The following is a 22946-nucleotide window of genomic DNA, read 5'->3' as shown; positions in this document are numbered from 1 at the left end:
AATTTTACTTCTTTATTCACTGTTCGGTGGTTTAATCTGCAGCAGTGCATCATATTCTATAAGATCATCATATGTCCTGTGAGAAACACGTACATCTAAAAAGTACATTTTTCATGGCATCGGAAAAACAGCCTGTTTTCAGCTTTGTGATGATGTTTTTTCTCAACCCATTAGCAGACATTTAATCCTTCAGTTTATCATAAACATAAAAATATTTGAGATACTTAGTTTTCACCAGTCAGGAAAAAGTAATTGAGTACATCTATTTAAGCTTTGTACCTAAATACAACTTTGAGGTACTGCGCTAATTTTTATTTAACTTCATGTGTCTGATATTAGTTACTTCTTAATTTGCAGACTCAAATTATTAATACAAAATATAATAAACAGATAAATTAAATCTGTTATTATAGGATAAGATAAAACTCTGCTGATCCCCGGGGGAAATTCCCAGTCTATTCATGTGAAGTAATTAAAATGAGCTCCACCTTTATCAGCTGCAACACTAAAGTTAGCTCTGAGCTAAGAAAACTTTAGCACTGATTCTAAACTGGGCTAACCCCAACTTTAGGCGAGGGCTTCCAGAGCAGGATTAGCCCCAAGTTTGTGGTTTATCCCCCAAAACTCGGGGTAAACGGTGCAAGTGTGAGACAGAGCTGAAAGATTAAACAGGCTTTTCACACTTCATATACTATCCTGAGCTCAGAGTTAACCCTGAGATACTCTTAGCTCCCTTTCACACACATGTTGTTAGCTCAGGGTCAAGCAAAGCCCCTTCATTAAGTGTTGAATTAAAGATCTGAGTACTTCCTCCATCACTTTTTATGAAAAACTGTGGTCTGCAAAGTACCTTGTAACTAAAAAGTTCAACATTTTGCTATGAGATTTTGTGGAGTAAGTAAGTAGCCTATATCCAGTGATGGAAAGAGAACTGAAATCTGTATTCAAGTTCAAGTACTGTTACATCACTAAAATATTACTCAATTATAAGTAAAAGTACAAAGTATTCTTTGCAAAAACTACTTGGAGTATTTGCAGCTATTTAATCAAAGAGGTTTCTGTCTGATTTACTCCCAGCTCCTCTGTTCTGCTCAGTCACTCACCTCTACAAATCACGGTTACAAATTTTGTGCATTTTCTTTACAACCAAATAATCATTAACATTTTATCTTTTTTTTAATAGTAACTATGTATATTATATTGTGCTGTACTTTTACTCATACTTAAATATGCATTATATTTAAGTATGAGTAAAAGTACAGACTTGAAAATCTACCCATAAAACCTGGAAGTAGGGCTTAATTTTCAAATCAATGGAGGCGAAAGGCAAAATGTGTCAAAGTAAACATTTTAAATTATTATATAATATATATATATATATTATTATTATATAAATTATATTTTTTAGTACAGTATTGTATTGTTTGGTGCAGATGCCTGCAAAAATCACACTATAATCATTTCAATATGTTTTAAGATGAAAATATGAAAAAATAAATTCATTAAACTGAAATCTAATGTTGCAACTCATATTGCAATTGCAACATCAGTCAGCCCTGCCTACAAGTACCCAAAATTACTACTTAATGAAAGTAACTTGAGTATCTGCGATTAGTTACCTCCACCCCTGCGTAGATCTCAAATCTGTACTTGAGTAAATGTACTTCATTATATATTTTACCACTGGTTTTGAGATATACAACAGATATAACTCAGTGTCAGAGCTCTTTTGGCCCTCAGACTGATGCAGCAGCAGCAGAAGCTCCGGTTGTTCCAGACGGAGGCCGCAGCGCCCCCTGCAGGTTCAGCCGGTACCGCCGGGGGGAGGAGCCGCTCGGGCAGCTTTATAAAACCGCCTTGATCTTAGAAACGAAAACAGTCCTGAACGACAGACAGCTGCTGACACCAGCCGAGACGCCTCCGGGGGACACCGAGCGCGCAGAGAAACGTCCTCACCTTCATACCGGAGCTGAGTCGCGCGCCGCCCGGTGCTGTTGACGTCGCCTGACCGTTAAAAAAAAAGCGAAGCGCGGAGGGGGGACGCTGCTGCTGCCGCTGGATCTACGCTGCAACGCATCTGCGCAGCAAACAAGCAACGAAGAGGCTGAAAAATCATCGCACCAAGTGTTTCTGAAAATGCCGTTTTCCGTTAACGGCATCCTTTGCACGCTGGCACTGCTGGTGTTGTGGCGGGTGGAGGAGCTCACGGAAGCGTGCAGCTGCGCCCCGGTTCATCCGCAACAGGCGTTCTGCAACGCCGATGTAGGTGAGTACAGCACCGGGGACTGTTGTTGTTGTTGTTGTTGTTGTTGTTGTTGTTTACCTAGCCCATGTTGCACCGGGCGGCTGCAGCTCTAGCAGCGGCTGTCCGCCGGCGGTGCGTGTTTGACGGGGACGGAGGCTTCTGGAAACCGCTGGGAAGCCTGGAGGTGGAGGGTGTTGCTCCTCAAGGCCATGGCCCGACAGTTTACATTCAGACAGCAGACAGACGCAGATCCCATTGTCATATTTTGTCACGTCATGGTGACAAGCGTAGACCTTTAAAACGAATAAAGTAGCCATTTGAGAAGCAAAAACGTGTTATTTAGGCGTCATAGAGGCATGCTTTAAAGGGGCGCACACACCCACTAACACAAACACATGCTCATTTTGAAGTAAACTCCATTTAATATTAATGTTAACATCACTAAAGAGTTAAAAGTGCGCCGGTGGCTCACTTAATGGACTTTACCGTTATTATCTCCTCTGATTTCACCGTAATATCTCCAGTGGTGTAAAGTAACTAAGTACATTTACTCAAGTACCGTAGTTTTTAAGTTACTTGGAGATAAAACAGTGTGAAAATTTAATATAACTATTATGACTAAGATGATCACTGTCAACAGTATTATCATGTAATGGTTAAAATGTGCTGAAATTGTGAAAGTATTGACACTGAAGCTTTATTTTGAAAATCACAAATACAAAAAGTAGCAGCACTATGTACTTTTTGTTTGTATGCTGGGTTTAGCAGGATTAGCAGCACCATTTACATGTGCTCATTTTGAAGTAAAAATTCTTTCGAACATCACAATAAGAGGTTGAAAGTGCACCTGTGCCACTCACTGAAGAATTAAAAATGACCTTAATAAACTTATGTGGAAAGTAGGTGGAAGGTGGAAAGTAACTAAGTACATTTACTCAAGTACTATACTATTTGAGGCATTTGTACTCAAAGATAAATTCCGTATCATGGTTATAGTAATGAACATTTTCACAGTTATCAGTATCATCACAATATTGTTAAAATGAATGAAAAAATAAGTTTCATTTTGAAAATCACAAATAAATGAAGCAGGAGTGTGCATGTTTTGTTTCTCTAGGAGAAAGCTGCAGAAACAGTTTTCATTAACATGGTATAAAATGTGTGAAAATGGTTTGTACTTATACACGCATTGGAATCAGTTCAACAAGTTTTATTTTGGAAACCACAAAAAAATTATCAGCACCACATACATGTGTTCATTTTGAGGTAAAGTCCAGTTAAAAAGAGTTAAAAGTGCACCTGTGTCATTCACTTGTGTGTCAATAATGACCATAATGGACTTTATCATTATTATCTAATCTGATTTCATACACATTAAAATAATTTCACCAAGTTTTATTTTGAAAACTGCTAAGTCTGTGACTTTTTCAAAGCGTCGTAATCAAACATGGTTTATGGTATTTATCTCTTCTGATTTCACTGTAATATCTCCAGTAGTGGAAAATAAGTACATGTACTCAAGTACTGTCCTTAAGTACAGTTTTGAGGTGCTTGTACTTAGAGATGCAACAGTATGAAAACGTATAAAAACTTTATCACAGTATTATTAAAATGTGCTTAAAATGCTCAACAAGTTTGATACACACTAAAATCATTTCACCAACTTTTATTTTGAAAACCACAAAGTCTGCACAAGGGGTGTTAACTTTTGTTTGCTAGTTAGGTAAAAAAAAATCAAATATGTTGGGGTTTTTTTGCTAGCTAGCTAAAATAAAAAGTTAACAAAACATCACGTTGTTTGCTAGTTGGCTAAAACATTAACAGAAACTGCACTGTTTGCTAGCTATCTGAAAAGGAAAAACATGTTTTATTGTTGGCTAACTTGCTAAATAGTTAGCCTGCTCATGACTACTTAGCAGAGAAGCTCTAATTTCTCCTCCTTTAAGAAAACTTGATGGTTGAATTATCATCTGTAGTTGAAGAAAGAAGAGACTCATCATAAAACTCAGTTAACTTGAGTTCATCTCTTAACTGTCTTTTCAAAACTTGATTATTTTTCTCAATCCTTCTAAGGAAGGCAGCCATTTTAAAAGTTAAACCATCTCCAGTGCAACATCGTAACACCATGATTTAAAAGTCGTCTGTATTTGAGGTAGTGTGTCCCTGCGGAGTTGTCGTAAGGCAGGAGTTGTTGGTGAAGTTCTGTTGTCGACACGTGGGAGAGAAAATAAAGAGAAGCTGTTGTTACTGGTCATTGCACTGTTTTCATCTGCATATCTCGTTTATTTTTTTTCTTGCTTCACCCGCCCAGTTAGGAACCGAAGATACTCGATTACTGTGTCTTCAGAAACATCACTGCCACCACAGCCGTGTTTCTGTTAGTCATGTTGTTGTTTGCACTATTTTTTTTATTTTATTTTTTTTACTTTAGTGTCTGCAGTACAGCTAGCTGGCTAACCAACAACTTGATCATCGTCCATCGTGATGTTTCACTGTAGGCATCGCCCAACCCTTCTGGATCACAGATTAAAATTGGTGTTTAAACATTTGGTGCAAAAGAATTAAATTCAATCTAGATTTAGAGTAAAAACTAAACTGGGGTTTAAAGAGAGGTTTAAATTTCAACATTCTTGATTTTAAGCTAGTTTAAAAGATTGGTGCGACATAATTTAAAGTTAAAACATTTAGAAACATTAATCCTTGTTTGTGCAACTCAGCCTAAGAGGATTATATGGTTGTGTTTTGGGTTGTGAGTGCACCGTGTTTGTGTGAGTCAGAGTTTGGGACCTTTATTGTCCAGAATGTCTCAGGTCTGGTGCAGAGTTGTGGGTTCACCAGGCTTCACCCTGAGCCGCTTCGGGACGAAGCAGCGTGCAGCGTCGCCTGGTTTCTCTGCAGGGCAACGTGGCACAAAAGAGGAACAGAGACAAGGAGAGAAAGAGCAGAGAGGAGGACAAGGGATGGAGAATGTGGAGAGAAATTTCGGAGAGGTGGGAGGGTGGGGTGGGGGGGTGATTGAATCTCAACCACAGAATATGTCACACGGCGAGTTTTCCTCCTCTTCTTTTTTATATTTCCATTCCTGCCCTGTTTCTTCCTGTGAGGGGTGGTGCTGGGAGGAATTACAGGAATGTTGCTGGGGTTTTCCCAACTTTTGCTCCGGTGTAATGCTGGGACACACACACACACACACACACACACACACACACACACACACACACACACACACACACACACACACACACACACACATACGCACTGCAGGCCTGCTGCCATGCATGGTTGACTCTCACACACACTGGATACCAATGACATCTGGCTGTCAGTTCAGGGTGTGTTTTAGGGGAAAAAGCCATAAAAGTCACGGTCAAAGTTAAAATATGCATGGTATCCCTGAGAATGAGAAACTTCAAGACCACACCACTTTGGCTCCATCTTTTCTTCCCTCTTTTGACCCACATGCACGGGTGTGTGTGTGTGTGTGTATCTGTGTAATTTCTTATTGCAAAATGACAGCTCTATTTTCAGGTGTGACGCAATAACTCTATTAGCTGGTAGGTCTCAGAAACAGGATGTCTCACAGTAGAGTTGTGTTTGTGTTTGGTGATGTGCTCACGTTGTTTTGAAAGGGTGTATGAGTCAATATGGCGTTTGTCCACTGAGGGCAGAGGATGCACATTAAAGGCCGTGCAAACCACTGAGCGGCAACAATGGTTGATGTCATTGTCCGGCGATGATTTCAGGGTGGATCTGAGGACGAAATCATGGTTTCTGGCAGATCTAAAAAACCAAAAACTCCACTCTGCTGGGAAAATGCCCAGATAAGAGCCGGGTTGTAATCATTCTCATTTGAACTGGCACCAGTAGCTGGAATTCAGTACCAGTGCCCAGTGGTACCTTTTTTTTTGTTTTTTTTTGTTTTGTTTTTTTAATTTCTACCACAGCTGCATAACAGAAATATTTTCAAAAGTATTTACTTATCAGCAAGATAAACATTATGATATAAACAAAACAAATGACAAAATGTTACCTTTACTCTGCAATAACTACGTCATTTCAGTCCAAACTTGATTTGTTGTTTAACAACAAATGGACCAGCGGACAAGTGTTGGCTAATGCTAATAAAAATGCTAAGTTAATGTAAACCAGTATAGTGAAGAAAGCCCCGTTATCTCCAATAACAACTTATCCAACAAGCTAATTAATCACTTGAAGACACTGATGAAGGTGTTCAGTTCTCACTCTTTATCGTCCTTGGAGGATTAAACCTCACGCTTTATCAATGCTCTGTGCATTTCTTCTACAAATAAAGCATATTTTATTAGAGTTTTTGGTAAGAGAACACTCGGGATAGAGTGCAGTTTTGTTCTCCTTGGAATAAGTTGCCTTTGATTTTAATTAATTATATATAGAAAATCACAGCTTTCTTTTGCAGTTTTCACTTGCTCCCCCAATTTTATTGCAAAAACAGCCTTAAAACATTGCAACATTAATCACGTTTTTTTAGAAAAGCTGCTGTGAAATCTGGCATTTTAGGCCACAACAATCCTAAAAGCCTGTTAAATCCTGGAGGGACTGTATATTGCAGCAAGTGTTGTTGCCTCAGTGTTTGAAAGGGTCAGTCGGCATTCAGTCCCGACTCAAATGACTCAGCAGTCTCCAATGCGGTTCTAGAAACATCACACCTGGGCGGACGCGCTAATTTTCGCCTGTGACTACTTATACACGAGCTGCTTGGCTTGACCCAGCTTGACTTGTTGCATCAGCCAGGCACGGCAAAGTTTGCACTCGCTTGAAGGTGTGTGCTTTAACTGATACATGCTTGTCTTGAGCCAAGCGTCTGCAGTAACTTAACACGACTCCTACGCAGCTGAAAACGAACATGAACCGTTAAAATAAGGCAGATACCTGAAAGCACAAACAGTGACGCAGGAGAGAAACTAAACTTCAGACCACAGAGATTCAGTTAGAAGCAACAAAAGAGCTGAGATCTGAACATACACGACACTTTAAAAAAATGCCTTCCTCTCTGTTCCCGTGCACAGACAGAAGTTGAGTCTCAGCTTTCCAGTGCACAACAGAAAAAAACCCAAAAGCAAACGGTCTAACTGGCAATGGGAAAATGGTTAATTGGTTAGGTTTAGCTGCGTTTACAAACCTGCATATTTGTGCTAATTTTTTAACAAGTGATTTAACTGGTAACCGGTATTACTGATGTAATTCGGTACAGAGTTTGGAGCCCAACCCTCGATAAGACGTGTCACAGACAGAGGTGAAGGCAGCGCTGTAGAGAGAGGAGAAGCAGGATTGAAATGGGTTTTGCAGGCTTGCACTGAGCAGAGAATCAGAATAGAGTTGGTTGTCTGGTTGCCCAGAATGTGCATGTAGGCAACAACAAAGTGACATTGTCAACAGTTATGTGGTCTGACAATTGATATTTGTTTTTTGGCGAAATGGGATCCCACTCGTTGCGTGTTCATGCAGCACCCAGCTCCAGTGTGTCTGTGTGTGTCACCTTCTGTTTTTCAGGCTAAATGATGCTCCAGGTCAGACCACAAGCCATAAAGATCGAGCAGTGTCATGCACCTACCACACATTCACACACACTCACTCAGACACACGCACACACACACACACACACATATGCAGTGTGTTCATGTGCAGAGACAAACATCCTCCTTTCATATAAATCTGTTGCCCACAAAGGGGAACTTCCCCGGCGGCAGCCCTGCCCAGTCAGACGGTGTGGAAGACCAGAGTCACCCTGCTGTCTGTCTGCAGGAGTGGACATGCAACAACACATCATTCACACTGACTGTACACGTCTCTATTTATGGAGATACACACATGTTTTCTTCATAAAACTCACTTAAGTCAAGTCAAAGTGTTTATTGTCCTGTGCACAGTTAAAACAAGTTTCCCTTGCATCATAAGAGAAACTGTGTCTTAAAAACACAGTTGGAAAAAAGTTGATGATACATAACCTCATGTTGTTTTGTTGAAAATAAATCAGACTGTCTTGGAGGATACTTGCAAAAGTCGATTGGATGCTTTTTGGACTGATGGCAATATTTGTTTTCAGTTTAAGTCTGTGTAAAGGAAAGAGAGTTTTTCTTCTAAATACATTATACATGTTAGAACATAGTTTCTGAAAACAATAACACGTTTCTGTGACAAACTTAAGTGAATATCAGCCAGTACTCTTTTTCTTTAATTTGTTACGTGTACATTATATGGTTCATAAGAAGTTGTCACTGATACAAAAATAGTTTTATTTGATCGACAGTATGTAAGGAGAAAAGAGTGGCTCATAGCGATGAACCTGGAGAGGATTGTCACCTAACTGTAGTTTGCCTCATTTCTTTGGAGCTTTGAAGCATTTTTCAGCTCATTGTTTTGGTTTTCTGGCCCAAATGTTTGTTCAGGCTCACTGCTGTCAATCAGCGTAGTTTCCAACAGCAGCAAGCAGCTGTTTTCAGTAAAAAAAACTCAAACAATGTAGTATACACTACATGCCCACCACGAAACAGCAGACAGATGATCAAACCTCTGGGGTCCGCAGCCCGTGTTTCAGGGGTCCTGGTTGTAGCAGGCAGATAAATAACAGATATCCAGACCAACTTTGCTAGCATCCACCTCATCTCAATAAATAGAAATCTGCATGAGAATGCAGATAAATTAATCTAAATCGTCGTCAGACAATAGCAGAGATTCCATTTTGACCGGAGCATTACGTCTGTTTTTCTCACCACATAGACTGTTTACCTGCATGCAACCAAAGCCTGCTGAAATGTGATTGGTCAGTGCTGCTCAGACTACAAACGGAATACAAACAGAAACTTAAAAACTTGTCCCATGCATACAGATCCTGCATTCATAGTGGAGCATTTTTCAGCTAAAGAGTCAGATATTTCCCTCAGGAGGTGGTGGAGACCAAAACAGAGCTAAAAGAGAGTGAATTTTGGACTTAGATTCGTCAGCATGCAAACATGACTCCAAATTAATGATAATGTTGTTTAAAAGGGCAACTGTTTGCACGCAGGTTCACCACATCAACGTTGTGTTTCCATCTTGTTCTGCCACCCCTGCGTGGCAAAAAAATAAAAAATAAACTTTAAACATTATTGTGTTAGAACAAAATGGCTGTTTTTGATTAGTGGATGTAGCCAAAAGTAATTTACAACAATTTTGACAGTCCATTAACCAAAAATTGCAAACATTTGCTGAGGATTTGCTGCTTTTCTCTGTTTCTCTCTCACTGCAGATTGAATATGTTTGTGTTTGAGACTGTTAGTTGGACAACACAAGCAATTTTAACAATTTCAACTTGGGGTCTGGCAGATTCTCATCATACATATCTGATTAATCATTTAAAAAAGTGCAAAATTAACTTGTTCAAACTTCAAACTTCAAATGTTACCAGTTGCTGTATTTTACCAGCATTTGTCTGGTGCAAATTTTGGTCCCTGATTAATAAAGAAAATGACCATTAGCTGCAGCCCTGTAATGTAAATAAAAATACAAATAACATGATATTACACTTGACTTAAGAAAGCAAAGGCACCAGGGCGTAAAAATCTAATATTGGCTCCAGTAACTGTGTCATGAAGACCTTTACAAAGGACAGCAGAGCTTTCTTCTTCTTCTGTGCTGCACAGGTCTTCTTACAGATGTTGACGGAGGCCGGCTGAGCTGTGTTTGAGGGCGGTTCGTCTCTGGTCAAATGACAGGTTAAACAGACGGCCCACATACGCCTGGAGCTGAACAAACCACATCAGGAGAGTCGGGGATGATTTGGTGGTCACTGGAGTATGAAAAAAGAAATGGATAGTCATGCGGTGGATTGAACGGGGGGCATTGAGGATGTGGTGTGTGTGTGTGTGTGTGTATGAAAGAGTGTGTGTGTTCATATGGGGTTTGCATGGAAAACATTGCGTAGTGCAACTGATACGCATGTATAAGTCATTAGACGTCGTGCTGGTCGGGAGGGTAGGGGAGCAGTCAAAATGTGGGTCAGTCGGTGGTTTATGGAGGGGGCTCCTGGCCGCTGATTGACTGCTGGTGATCAGATGACTTTTAGGATCAACCTGCGGTGAAACCGGGCCGCCTGCAGGCCCCCGGTAGTCTTGCTGCTTTCGCATCACGCTGTGTAGTCTGCTGCCTCCACAACACGCTGTTTAGACTGCACCGGATCATCCGCTCCAGCTTTATTGCACTGGGGAAGGGGAGGGGAACTGAGAAGTAAACACGCCTGCAACACCAAGGTGACGACAGATAAGCTCCCATAATAGCAATCGGCTGTGAATATCAGGGCGATCTGCCCTCTGTATTGTGTCCTGCTGCTGATTCTTTGCTCATTAGTTTGTGGCTCAGAATGAGGTCAGGAAATGAGAGCGGAAAAACTGGGAGGAATGCAGGAGAGAGTGCCAGCCAGGTATACTGCTGCGTGTGTGTGTGTTTATGTGTGTACTCTGGCTGCTGCTGCATATTTGCATAAGCATCCGAGTGGAACCAAAATGCAGGAGTTTGCTTGCGAGGAACTGGGATCGGTTTGTCTGAAGCACTGATAAATGACTTTATAAAGCCATCATCTATCAGTGCTGAGAGCTGTTTTCCTTTTTCTATCCTGATCCAAGTTGATAAAAAGCCAGGATTTTTTACCTACCTTTTATCTCCTCCTCCTCTTTTATTAGCAATGAATCAAACCTCCAGGCTTTCATTTATCCAAACTCTGAACTCTGATTATTTTTACCTTTGTTGCTTCCTTACTCGTTACTTCATTAATTGGGTTTTTTGGCAGCAGGACAAGCTTTAAACACAACACTGACACATTATCACCTTATAAAGTTGATATGATGAACACATCAGCAAACAGGGGCCTATTAATACAGCCAACAGACTGGAAGCTAAATTAGCATCGATTTGGAGCCATATTTGTGGCCACCTGATGAATCTAAGTCCAACACCAAGCATAACAGTGCCTGCTCTTGGGGTGGGAATCTTTGGGTCTCTGTAAATAATATTATAAAGAATACGTTCCTCCTCCATGTGAAAAGAGCCCTGAGATAATTTCTGTGATGATTTGGTGTTTTATAAATAACATTTACTTGATTTGACATATTCAGGGCTTGTTTATTCCAGAAAAGGAGTGATTCATATGACAGCGTGTTCATAGTTTATCTTATCTCTGTCAAACTTGTGATATCATTTGAATATGGGAATAACAGCCCACATTTTCAGACATTCTCCTGGAAGACAGTCAGAGTGATGCACTTTGTACGCACAAGAAATGTGACAGAAATAGTTATGTAATGAATGAACAGGAGACAGACATCTAACACTTTTTTTGAATGTATCGAATGCATGTCTCTGATCCAAGTAGAAACCGTTACTTGTCTCGCAAACTTGTTGAATTTTAAACGCATGACGAGCATCAGCCAAAAATAAACACTTCTTGCCTGCAGTGTTCCTGAAAATAATCTTCTGCTGTGCACATTTACACCTGGACTATCTATTTCCCCACCTATTCCAGCATTTCTGTGGCGTGTGTGGGAAGGCACAAGATGGAAATGTTGCTGAACATGGCTGCATGTATGAATAGTGAAAATCACTTGCTGTACCTGAAAGGTTACAGTAGAACTGTTTTTTACCAGGAGTTGTGTGTGAAAGAGTCTCATGAAAATATTGATTTGAGCAGCTCTAAAATGAATATCGGGAGCTCTGCTTTAGTCTTGAGAAGCTGCAGCTGTTATTCACTGACAAACTCAAACCTAAACTGTACATTTACTGCCAGCCTGACAGCTTCACAGCTCACCTTTACCTCTGTTCAGCATGCATTCGCAATCACTCTGCCACCATAGACACTAATCAATCTGCCCCTCGCCCTCTCTCACACTTGCTTAAGTTACGTGATCACTATGATATGCTACTCTGACCAATCAATGGTCTGCAGAGTTTGCTGTCTCACCCTTATCAACGGGATGAAATCAAAAATGTGTGGAGAGGCTGGGGACTATTTGTATATTCATGACTCCTTGACTACTAAATGAAGGCAAGGTGTAGAGCTGTAAGTAAGACTTTTTAACAAGACACAATTTCTTACTTCTTGCAGAGCACTTTATATAGTTTAAAACATAACTGGTGGTGGAATTTAATATCCTGGTATACAACATACCTTCCAAGTCTAGTGGAAAACTAAACCTCAATAGATTTGCTTAAGAATTAAAATACTACATTCAGAGTTAATCTTTCTTATTTATTTATTTATTTTTTTTGTCACCTTAAATGTGGACCACCTGTGCTAACACTGCAAAATGATTACACTTTAATGAAATAAAACATGAACCATGAGGTGCTGTCTTACACAGTAAATGTGAGTATTGTTTAGGCCGTCAGCTACTGACTTAATAGATCACAGGATGAGATGCGTCAGGATACGGATGGATTTACCTCTTCTGCTAAACGTTTGCCAAGGGGGAGCCAGATAATGATACTGAACTCCACTCCTGACAGGATGTCGTCGTGCCGCCTCGGTCAGAAAATGATTCAACAACAATAATTTTAATAGTTGATCATTTAAGTCCTTAATCAAACACAAAGATTCGAGATTTTTATTGCCACACCACACAATAAATCATGTGAAAAACTTTTGCTGGGAAGCTCCATTCAAGAGAAAGTTTTAAAAAATGTAGGTAAATAAATAATTAATAAGATAAATATAGTAATAGTATAAAATATAGTAAATGTGTATTTACAAATTCTATACAATAATAAAATAAAAATAGTATAAGTAGGACTAAATGAAGGCTGCATATTGAACAGTTATTGCATGTATATGTCAGTGTGTGTGTTGAATGTTGTATACAGATTTAATGAAAATACCAGACATTTACCATCTCTATATTATAGTCTCTCACATCTGAGGATTTGCTGTTTGTCTCAGTTTCGTGACATCTTAAATTGAGTAATTTGGGGTTTCAGTTTGTTGGCAGACTTGAAAAGCCATTTTAAAATGTCACCTTTAGCTCTGGGAAAAATGTGATGGCCATTTTTCACTTTTCTGACATTTTGAAGACCAAACGACTAATCAGAAATGACAGTAATTGTTAGTTGCGGCGCTAAGTGGTGTCGTAGTTACATGTGCAGAAAAGCATGCATCCTGATGATGAGGGGGGAGAATAAAACGGGGAAAAGGAAGTGGTGAAGGAAGGAGAGACGCTATTAACTCTGGGAGCCATGAACCCCCATATTTGTGTCTGCTCCAAGCCATAAACTGAACCCAAGGGTGTAAGAGCAATAGTGTGTGTGTGTGTGTGTTTATCTATGTGTACGTGTCCTCTGTTCCTGCTTATTTTATGTTTTTTTTCTCTATTGCTCATATTTTCCATTCTGTATAAATGCCCTAAGCATAGCTGAAGCTTGATGTCAGTCAGGCCATTAAAACACACACACACACACACACACACACACACACACACACACACACACACACACACGGTGAGAAACATTCCTCTGGCCAAATATTTCTCTGCATATCAACTTTCAAGTTGTATTCTTATTCCTTAATTCTGATGGCTTCCTGGTCGTGTTTCAAGGCAGGAGGGTTTGTTCTGCAGGCCAGCTCAGTTTATGTGTCTGGCCCTCGTGCAGTTTTTGGAAACCTTCGCTCGGGTTTTCATTGACGGGGCTACTGTAGAAGCTACTCCAGCTCATTTTATTGTCAGCTCTGTGCCTCAGTGTGGTATGTGCACAGCTGTGGAGGTTGCTTTGGCTGTTGTCCATCTGCCCGTTTGTTAGCCCGGGATGTTGTGATGTTTCTGTTAAGGACTTTCATTGGAATCATGTCAATGTTATGATCGTATCTTTGGATCAGAAAGAAGATAAGTTTTCTCTGTTTCATATCGGTGTAAACTGAATCTGTCAGTTTTGCCCCGTTGGTCCAACAAAACAAGACATTTGCAGATGTCACCTTGTGATTTGTGAAATTATGATGGACATTTTTACAGACCAAACCATTGATATGATTCTGGAAAATGAATCGATTATTAAAATAATCATTAGTTGCAGCCTTATGAATCTGGTTCTTGATTTACAACGCCAGTTCAGAAAAAGTGGGGATGATGTGTAAAACAAATAAAAACAGAAAGGTGGGATGTGCAAATCCTTTTTTTAAAGGAATACAGTGCAAATACAAGTTATTTAATGTTCAAAGTGATAAATTATATTGCTTTTTTGTAAATATACACTCATTCAAGTGGAAAAGTGTGCTGTGGTCTCACAAGTAAACACTTCAGATTGTTTTTGGAAATTGTGGACGCTGTGCGCTACAAGTTAAAGAGGAGAAGGACCATGCAACAGCGTGTAGTTCAAAACCCAGCATCTGCGATAGTATAGGGGTGTGTTAGAGCCCATGGCATTATGGGTAACTGTCACATCTGTGAAGACCCAGTTAATGCTAAAAGGTTCAGACATGTTTTGGAGCAACATATGCTGCCATCCAGACGTCTTTTTCAGAGATTTCTCTGCTTATTTCAGCAAGACAATCACAAGACACATTCTGCACGTTATACAACAGCGTGGCTTCGTAGTAAAAGAGTTCATGTACTAGACTGACGTGCCTGCTGGTAGTCCAGACCTGTCTCTCATTGAAAATGTGTGGTGGAGTATGAAGCACAAAATATGACAACAGAGACCCCGGACTGTTGAGAACCTGAAGTCAAGCATCTAGCAAGAATAGGAAAGAATTTCACTTTTAAAACTTCAGCAATTAATGTCCTCAGTTGCCAAATGCTGACAGAGTGTTGTTAAAAGAAAAAGTGACGGTGGTAAACATGCTCCTATCCCAACTTTTTTGAACATGTTGCAGGCATCAAATTCAGAATGAGTGTATATTTACAAGAACAATCAAGTTTATCAGGTTGAACATTAAATTTCTTGTCTTTGTACTGTATTCCACTGAATATAGGTCAGAGCTTTTGCAAATCATTGCATTATGTTTTTATTCATGTTTTACACAACTTTTTTTGGAATTGGGGTTGTAAAAGAGTGCAGATCTCCACCAGGCAACAGATGGTGAAGCACCTACTGCAATGTCACCACAACTGCCAGATGCAACCAGGGAGAGTTGTAATGTTTTTGATGAAGTGTTTTTGCGTTGTATATTCTCAGTCTCCTCTAAGATGCATAGACTAGTGTGATGCTATTGTAACCAAGTGTTCTGGGTTCACCCAGCTGTATGAAATTAATAAGGAATCAATAAACAGGATGATAAGTCCAAACTTTTTCATTTTTATTTAGAACATTACAGGAAACCAGGCAGCTTCCCAACAATATAAAAGATGTAGAAATCTACATTTTTAGAGAAACTCAAAAGCTGAAATTCTGAATAATTCTCACTGGATGTTGCCTGTTAATAGGTCAGAGTCTGCATGTAAATTTTGGCTATTCAGAAGGTTAGTTTTTTGGCATAGAGCTGATGAGGTCGCCCCCAGTAACTGAATACCAACAAGTTTCAAAATATGGTCTCACTACAGAGAAATGGACACCATGGGGACTGACATCATCACACATGAATAGAGCTGGGCTCAGTGAGTCCACACACGTCTCAGCTCTCAGCTTTGTGCGACTTCACTACTGTTTATGGACCCCAGTGTGCAGAAATATTAAAATACACTATTTTTAAATAGGCGAAAATAACACATCTCTGTATCTGTCTTGTTTATCGGTTGTGTAATATCAATAGCAATATACTGTATCTGCAGTGATCAAAACTCTGCCATCTGTCCGGCTTATTAACTGTTTACATGACCAGACTTGGTGCTCTATTTTAGGTCTTTCCAAAGAACGCATTGCTCATGTCTGTGGTTGCTTACAGCAGCAGTTTTTCTTAATCCTTTTGTTGGAAATGGTTTTGCCTTTCTTGCATCCACCGTCTTTCTCTCTGTCTTTTGATGTTGGGATCATGTGACGCCATGTGATGATCTGACGCCGTGTGCCTCTGTTTCTCTAACAGTGATTCGAGCAAAGGTGGTGGGAGAGAGAGAGGTGGATTCTGGGAATGATATCTATGGGAACCCCATCAAGAGGATCCAGTATGAGGTCAAACAGATCAAGGTAAGAATTGATATCATATCCACGAGATGTCTCCAAGTATTTAAGTCAAAATGGTTTGATTCTCAGACTTTGACCTTTGACCCCCCTCTCGCTATGGTTTTGTTCCAGATGTTCAAGGGTCCTAACCAGGACATCGAGGCTGTCTTCACTGCTCCTGTGTCTGCTGTCTGTGGCGTTACCCTGGATGCCAACGGCAAGAAGGAGTACCTGATCTCAGGTGTGTTTTCATTTTGACGTTTTAGGTCTGTTTTGGCTGCAATGAAGGCAAGTCACCAAGTGTTTGTCCTGCCAAGTCATTGGTGGCCCATGCTTACACTTAAAGGAATAGTTCAGTATTTTGGGAAATCACCAACTGACAATTCACTCATAATGTGTGAATAAATGAGCTTAAGAGGTGCTGGTGTTGGATTTTGAGATTTTGATACATTTAGACAGAGCCAGGCAAGACATTCCACCTTTGTGCTAAGCTAAGCTAACTAGGATCTACTACTTATAAGTCTAAAATATACAATAGATCATAGACCAATAGAGTATAATACATTACAAGTAACATTCATCGCATGATTCTTTTCAACTTTCAACTTAAACTGGAATAGCTTAAGTAAAGTTGGATGTCATTTCCCTCTCAACCCTCATACTTCGTATCTTTATTCTTTGTTATCTAAAAAAGTCAAAATGCCCCCAAAAATACTCAAATCCAAAATACAAGCATCAGAATTGTCATTGCAGCTTAATCTTAGCAAGGTAAAGTTTTAGCAGCTTTAATTCTAAATAGAAACTAACGAAATTGGGCTGCTTTGTATTTCAAATCGGTAAAATGTTCAGTACATAAAGTAATAAAAATGCTGCAGTGATTATTTCTCATTTAGCAATGGAAAAAAAAATTTTTAATGGCTGATGTAGTAACCTAACTCCCGCTACATTCCCTTAAAAACACAGCTGCTGTTTTGCACAAGTAAGACATCTTTGTTTCAGTTTTTGGGACAAATTAAGATTCAACACTTAAAGAAAAAGTGAAAGAGTGCAAAGACAGGCGGACGGACAGATAGGGAAGCAGCAGGAATTTACAAACAGACAGATAATCAGATATCGGCCTCCAGGTGTAAACACGCAGGCAGGCAAACATAAGATTTGATAAAGACTAACAAGCCATTTTGTGTGTTGGAGGAGTAGCTGTTTATATTATTATGTGTAATGATACACTGCTCACTAAACCCGGTGGAGACTGCAGGGAGTGACCTTGTCTGTCGTGGTGCAGCTCCTGAGAGCTGTAATTGTTCAGACCCTGTATCTGGTTCTCACTGCTCGAGGTGAGATGACTGAAATGAAAATAAAATATTTCACTCTTTGAGATGATAACAGCCTGAAGGAGCATTTTCTAGATGGTTAGATGTATTTCCTTAGTGAGTGTTTATGACCTTGTATTTAACACCAAGGCTGCATTTTTCTGCAAAGCCTTTCTTCCACTCTAGTCTGACTACTTGCCACTTTTCTATTTTTTTCTAGACCCGTAACCTTAAAGGGATAGTTCGAATTATTTGATGTATCTGATGTATCTACAGGTGATGGCAGTGTGCGCTCTCCTAGTTTGGAGAAGCAGAGAGAAGTACACAGAGGCTAAGTAATGTACTGCTGCAGAGAGGGTCAGTAACAAAAGGATTACCCACTTAAAAAAGGTCCACCTGAAGAAAATCGATCTCAGTTTAAGTGTGCGGGATATTTAGAGTATTTTCACCACCTTACCTTGCTGTCAGACAGACTTTTCTGACTAGTAACCACCATTAAATAAGCTAAATATCACTTTCTCCAAACCAACCAAACTCCATGGGCAAAATCTGTAATTTTGCCTCGCGGAACACAGGAGTTGCTCGTCTGTTGGTGCCTCAATTTGTTGGCTTGTTTGTGTGATTGTGTGACTTCAGTGAATGAGCATATTTCTCAAATGTCAAACCCTTTATTTAAAGGAGAAATCTGTGAAATATTTACTGTAATTTACCATAAAATGACCACAATATGTCATTAGAGATAAAGGAAGCATGCAAAGTTTAGTTTCTCTGAAAAACAGTGTTTCATTTGCGGTGGCCTGCTTTGAAATTTCCTTAATTGTGTTATTGTTCGCCTATTTCACTTTAATTAGAGCTCAAATTAACACAGAATGTTTGCAGAATGAGCAAGTGTCTATTTATGAGTCGTAAGTAATCATTAATAGTCCATTAGAAGGAATAGATGTTTATAACTGTTAGATCGAGCAAAATGTTAAAGGTGTTTGGCAGACAGGTACCCACTCAAGTCATCATCCAGAGTGTGTATTTTCAGAGCAGTGAGCTTTTTTTTTTTTTCAATATAACAGGCTCAACTTACAGTGGAGGACTCATCTTTGCTTGTTATTGTCAAATTACAATGTTGTGCTCGTCTTGTGCTCCTGCAGTGTTCCTGCAGCCTGCCAGAGCTTCCTTGATTCTGGGGAGAATTACTTCAACCATTGATTGTATATTAAATAGGATTTCAACCTATTTGACATACCCTCGATGGCTCCAGCTCACTGTACTAATTTTTGGATGCATGATAGCTACATATTGTTCCTTTAATGTTGTTACTGGTGCTAAATCTGGCTGTTTTTGTTATTGAGAGCAGCACAGGCAGTCAGCAGCAGAGTGAGACATCGTACAGTGAGGATCATGATGTCATGCAATCTCTGGTTTCCCCATCTCAGACAGAGATGCACCCGCAAACACTCGGCCTTAATTACATAGAGTTGTAAGAGGAGGAACTGCTGAAGCCAGCGTTTCCTCTCTCCCAGACTCAAGATGTAGGACTCGAGCAGTGGGAAAGACAGTTAACTTTCTGCCGACCGGGGCGTCTTTTCAGAATGATTCATCCTTTCTCCAGTTCAAAGGGTTAACAGCTGGAAGAGTAGGCAGTGAAACGTGAGTCAGTCCTGTCTGCGAGGACATACTGTAAAAGACTTCAACATGTCGAGAGTTGCTCTGCAGACAGATAGTGGCGAAGAGGCGAGGACGCGGCCTCAGCAGATCTGTAAACTCAACCTGAAATATCTTGATGTTTTGACTGGTGCCACTCATGCTTGAAATATGTCACGAGGACAGGTGGTCTGTGGTGATGTCTGCAGGAAGTAACAGATTTTATCAGGTTTACCTGTGAATCTGTTACCTGAATCATAACTCGTGACCTTCTGTCCATTTATTTGATGCATCACGAGCTGCGCTGGTGTTGCTCCTGCATGTGCGATCTTGTTATGTCTGAATCTCCTGTCACGTGTCTGTAATTGCGAAGCTTTTATCTCCGTCTTGTTCTTTTTACAGGCAAAGCCGAGGCCGGCGGTCGCATGCATGTGACCCTGTGTGATTACATCATGCCCTGGGACTCCTTGAGCAGCACCCAGAAGAAGGGCCTTAGCCAGCGCTACCAGATGGGCTGTGAATGCAAGGTAGGGCTGTTTATCTCCCAGAGACCCCCCCACCTCCGCCCCCCTCCTGGAGTACAAAACCAGACATAATAGACCGAACGAGACGGGACATGAGCCACAACAACAGCTGCAACAACAAACTGCAGAACACTGAGTCAAGAAACAGAGTTGGATTACTTCATTTGAATTCTTTTACAGGAAATTAATAATGAACTTATAATCATAATGTAGCCATTTGTTTTTTTAAAAAAAAAAAGCCAATTATTTGTTGGTTTCAGCTTCTGACATGAGAGGGTTTGCAGTTGTCTACTTTTCCTATTTTCTATCCTTGATTGTTGCTTTTACAGTTCTTTTTTTTGTACAGATTAAACAAATGCAGCATTTTAATTAATCCATATTTCCACTCAAGGCACACAGAACTTTCAGTCCCAAGAACTACTTTTCAAGAAAGTTAAAGGTTCCTCCAGCCTGTTGTTGTCTGTGTTTCTACGGCGACCCACAAAGATTAAGCATATTAGTCTGCTAACTGTATGAAAAAGTGACCCTCGTTTTTACACATTTTTACATGTGACTACTCCACTGACTTTGCTGTCTGTCCTTCTGTCGAAATCTTTCTTCTATAACACCATCCTGAAATACTCAACCAATAACAAATGTCCCAGTACTTGGGGAAAGTGCTAGAAGAAGTGTATTTCTGAAAATGTTAAACTGTTCCTTTAAAACATAGTATAAATGATATATTTGCCAATTTTAGACTGTATTTTATGTAGACAAAGTTCTTGTAGATAGTAATGCAACAATTAATAATAGGGGTAACATGCAAAAAAATTTAAGGTAAAAAATATATCTGCATAAATTCACAGGCACAGGTAAAAATGAATTAATTGCAGGTGAACAGCGGGTTAGAAAACAGATTTTTTAAAACATTTTTTAATGGAGAAATCAGAAATGAAAATGGGGGCTGTGTGTTGGCATTAAAATCATCTAATAGTATCAAACGTAGTCAGCTGCCAGGACTGTGTTACAATTATTTTGATAATTTTGACAGATTTTTACTAAAACAAAAGTATTAAAACCATGGTGATGGGATATTTGTTGGGGTCTGTACCAAACAAACATGTTTTCTTTCATCAGAAGAACAAGATTTTTAGGTCAGGACATCTCTGCAGCTCTCCATTATGATGTTGTTTTCTCACACATGTTTCCTTTTTCAAAAAAATGCAATTTAGTTCTGGTTCTGGAAAAACAACACTACAGCTGCCACGGCCTCCTCCTCAAAATTACTATTCCAGTCCATAGCTTGTATTATGGTCTGTCTGTTTCATTTTAATTAGAGTTCAAATTGATGCCGAATGTTTGCCGAATGACTAAGTGTCTGTTTATGAGTCGTGAGAAATCATCAATATTTTTTTAGAAGGAATAGATGTTTATAACGGTTAAACTGAGCAAAATGTGGCCGGAGTTTGGCAGACAGTAAGACAGGCAGCCACTCAAGTCATTGTCCAGTGCCAGACTTTTGATAACAGGAAGCTAGGCACACCTTTGCAGAGGAAACGGTTTTCCTCAGCGATCTCAGCTCACGGTACAGCGGCATTATAACATTATTATATAACAGGGTGATTGTTTTCTGTGTCTCTGCAGATTGTGCGCTGTCCCTCTTTGCCCTGCGAGATCTCCGCTCCCGAGGAGTGTCTGTGGACGGACCTGATGATCGATAAGCAGGTGTACGGGCGCCAGGCCAACCACTACGCCTGCATCAAGAGGGCAGACAACTCCTGCTCCTGGTACCGCGGCATCGCGTCGCCCAAGAAGGAGTTCCTGGACGGCGAGGAGCCTTAAGTGGCGTAGCACAGCTGAGTGCCCGCTGCACAAAACTAAATGTAAACGATTCCATTGAAATTTAAGATAACAACATCAGGCAAAGTGATTTTTTTTTTTTATTAATGTGACTGAAATTATCCTGCTGGTCTGAGAACAGCCTTTAGCGTCTCGTTGCGTTTGTTGTCCGTAAGCATTTCAGTGAGAGAAACCAGCTGAACTTTAACTGATCCCGAAGAGGCTCTTTGGTTGTTCTCAGACACAGCGTCTGTAAAAACAAATAAAATAGCATCATGAGACATAGACTGGTCAAGTGATGATGTAACTTCCTCCTGAGGCTGGCGTCAGGAGGATATAAATCCTCGGTGAGACAGAGCACTTCCTGCCCCGCAAAGCTCTTTAACAGCTCTGCTCTCCGACTCCACCGATCAACCCCACCTCCCCCGCGCGATCTACGGACGATCATTCGTTACCCCATCGTGTTTCTACTTTTATTACCTCATTCTCCATTTTTATTCCAAAGCCAAATTCCAAGTTGCCTTTTTTTACATGATTGTGTCCCTGCTTCTCTCATCTTCTCTCTCTGCTGGGAGCTGTTTGGCCACTGGTGACGTCGGACGCCCACGACACGCTTTAAAACTGTTTTTCTTTAAATAAAACATGAGTCATCTCGCATGGCTGATCTTTTTCTGGTTTTGTTTGGTGAAAATCTTTTCTCGTAGTGGTTTTTAAAGAGAAAGTTCATCCCAAAATCAAAAATGCATATTTGTCCCCCGGCCTGTAGTGTTGTTTATCCATCTAGATTGTGAGTTGTGATAGAGTTGCAGAGTTTTGGAGATATCGGCCATAGAGATGTCTGCCTTCTCTCCAATATAACGGGACTAAATGGCACTCGGATTGTGGCGCCTCAAAGCACCAAAAAAATACATTTGAACAATTCAAAACCGGTGTCTTTTTTCAGAAATCATGACCCAGTTACTCAAGATATTTCACAGCCCTTGTTGTGAGCATTTTCATGTAGGAACCACTTTCTTTCTGTTAGACAGAAAGTAGTTCCGGTAGATTCTAAAGTAGTTCAGGTTGACTCTACTGCAGAAAGAAAGTAGTTCCTACATGAAACTGCTCACAACAAGGTCTGTGGATTATCTTGACTGACCGGGTCATGATTTCTGGAAAGAGACACTGCTGTTCAGTAGGGTGGGACATCGTTTTGTTCGGTATCAGCGCCTGAAACGAGAGCAACCTGATGAAGGCTGCTGTCATCATCATCATCATCAGTGGTCTCCTCCTCATAGACATAAATCTCATTATGAAACGTCTCATCTACTGTTTTAAATCTACGCT

General features: G+C 40.1%; 1 protein-coding gene across 1 annotated transcript; it reads left to right on the top strand.

Annotated features, from left to right (window-relative positions):
- The first annotated feature begins 1862 nt into the window (after nucleotides 1–1862).
- timp2a (TIMP metallopeptidase inhibitor 2a) lies at nucleotides 1863–22277 on the top strand. Its single transcript, XM_084741409.1, has 5 exons — nucleotides 1863–2266; nucleotides 16257–16357; nucleotides 16466–16574; nucleotides 19681–19805; nucleotides 21426–22277. Exons 1-5 carry the CDS (start codon nucleotides 2137–2139, stop codon nucleotides 21621–21623), a joined length of 663 nt encoding a protein of 220 aa, XP_084597535.1. The 5' UTR covers nucleotides 1863–2136; the 3' UTR covers nucleotides 21624–22277.
- Nucleotides 22278–22946: the final 669 nt, after the last annotated feature.

Source organism: Lutjanus erythropterus, chromosome 17, assembly GCF_056507025.1.
Source record: "Lutjanus erythropterus isolate fLutEry1 chromosome 17, fLutEry1.hap2, whole genome shotgun sequence".
Lineage (NCBI taxonomy): Eukaryota > Metazoa > Chordata > Actinopteri > Lutjaniformes > Lutjanidae > Lutjanus > Lutjanus erythropterus.
This window is presented reverse-complemented; position numbering and strand designations above follow the sequence as displayed.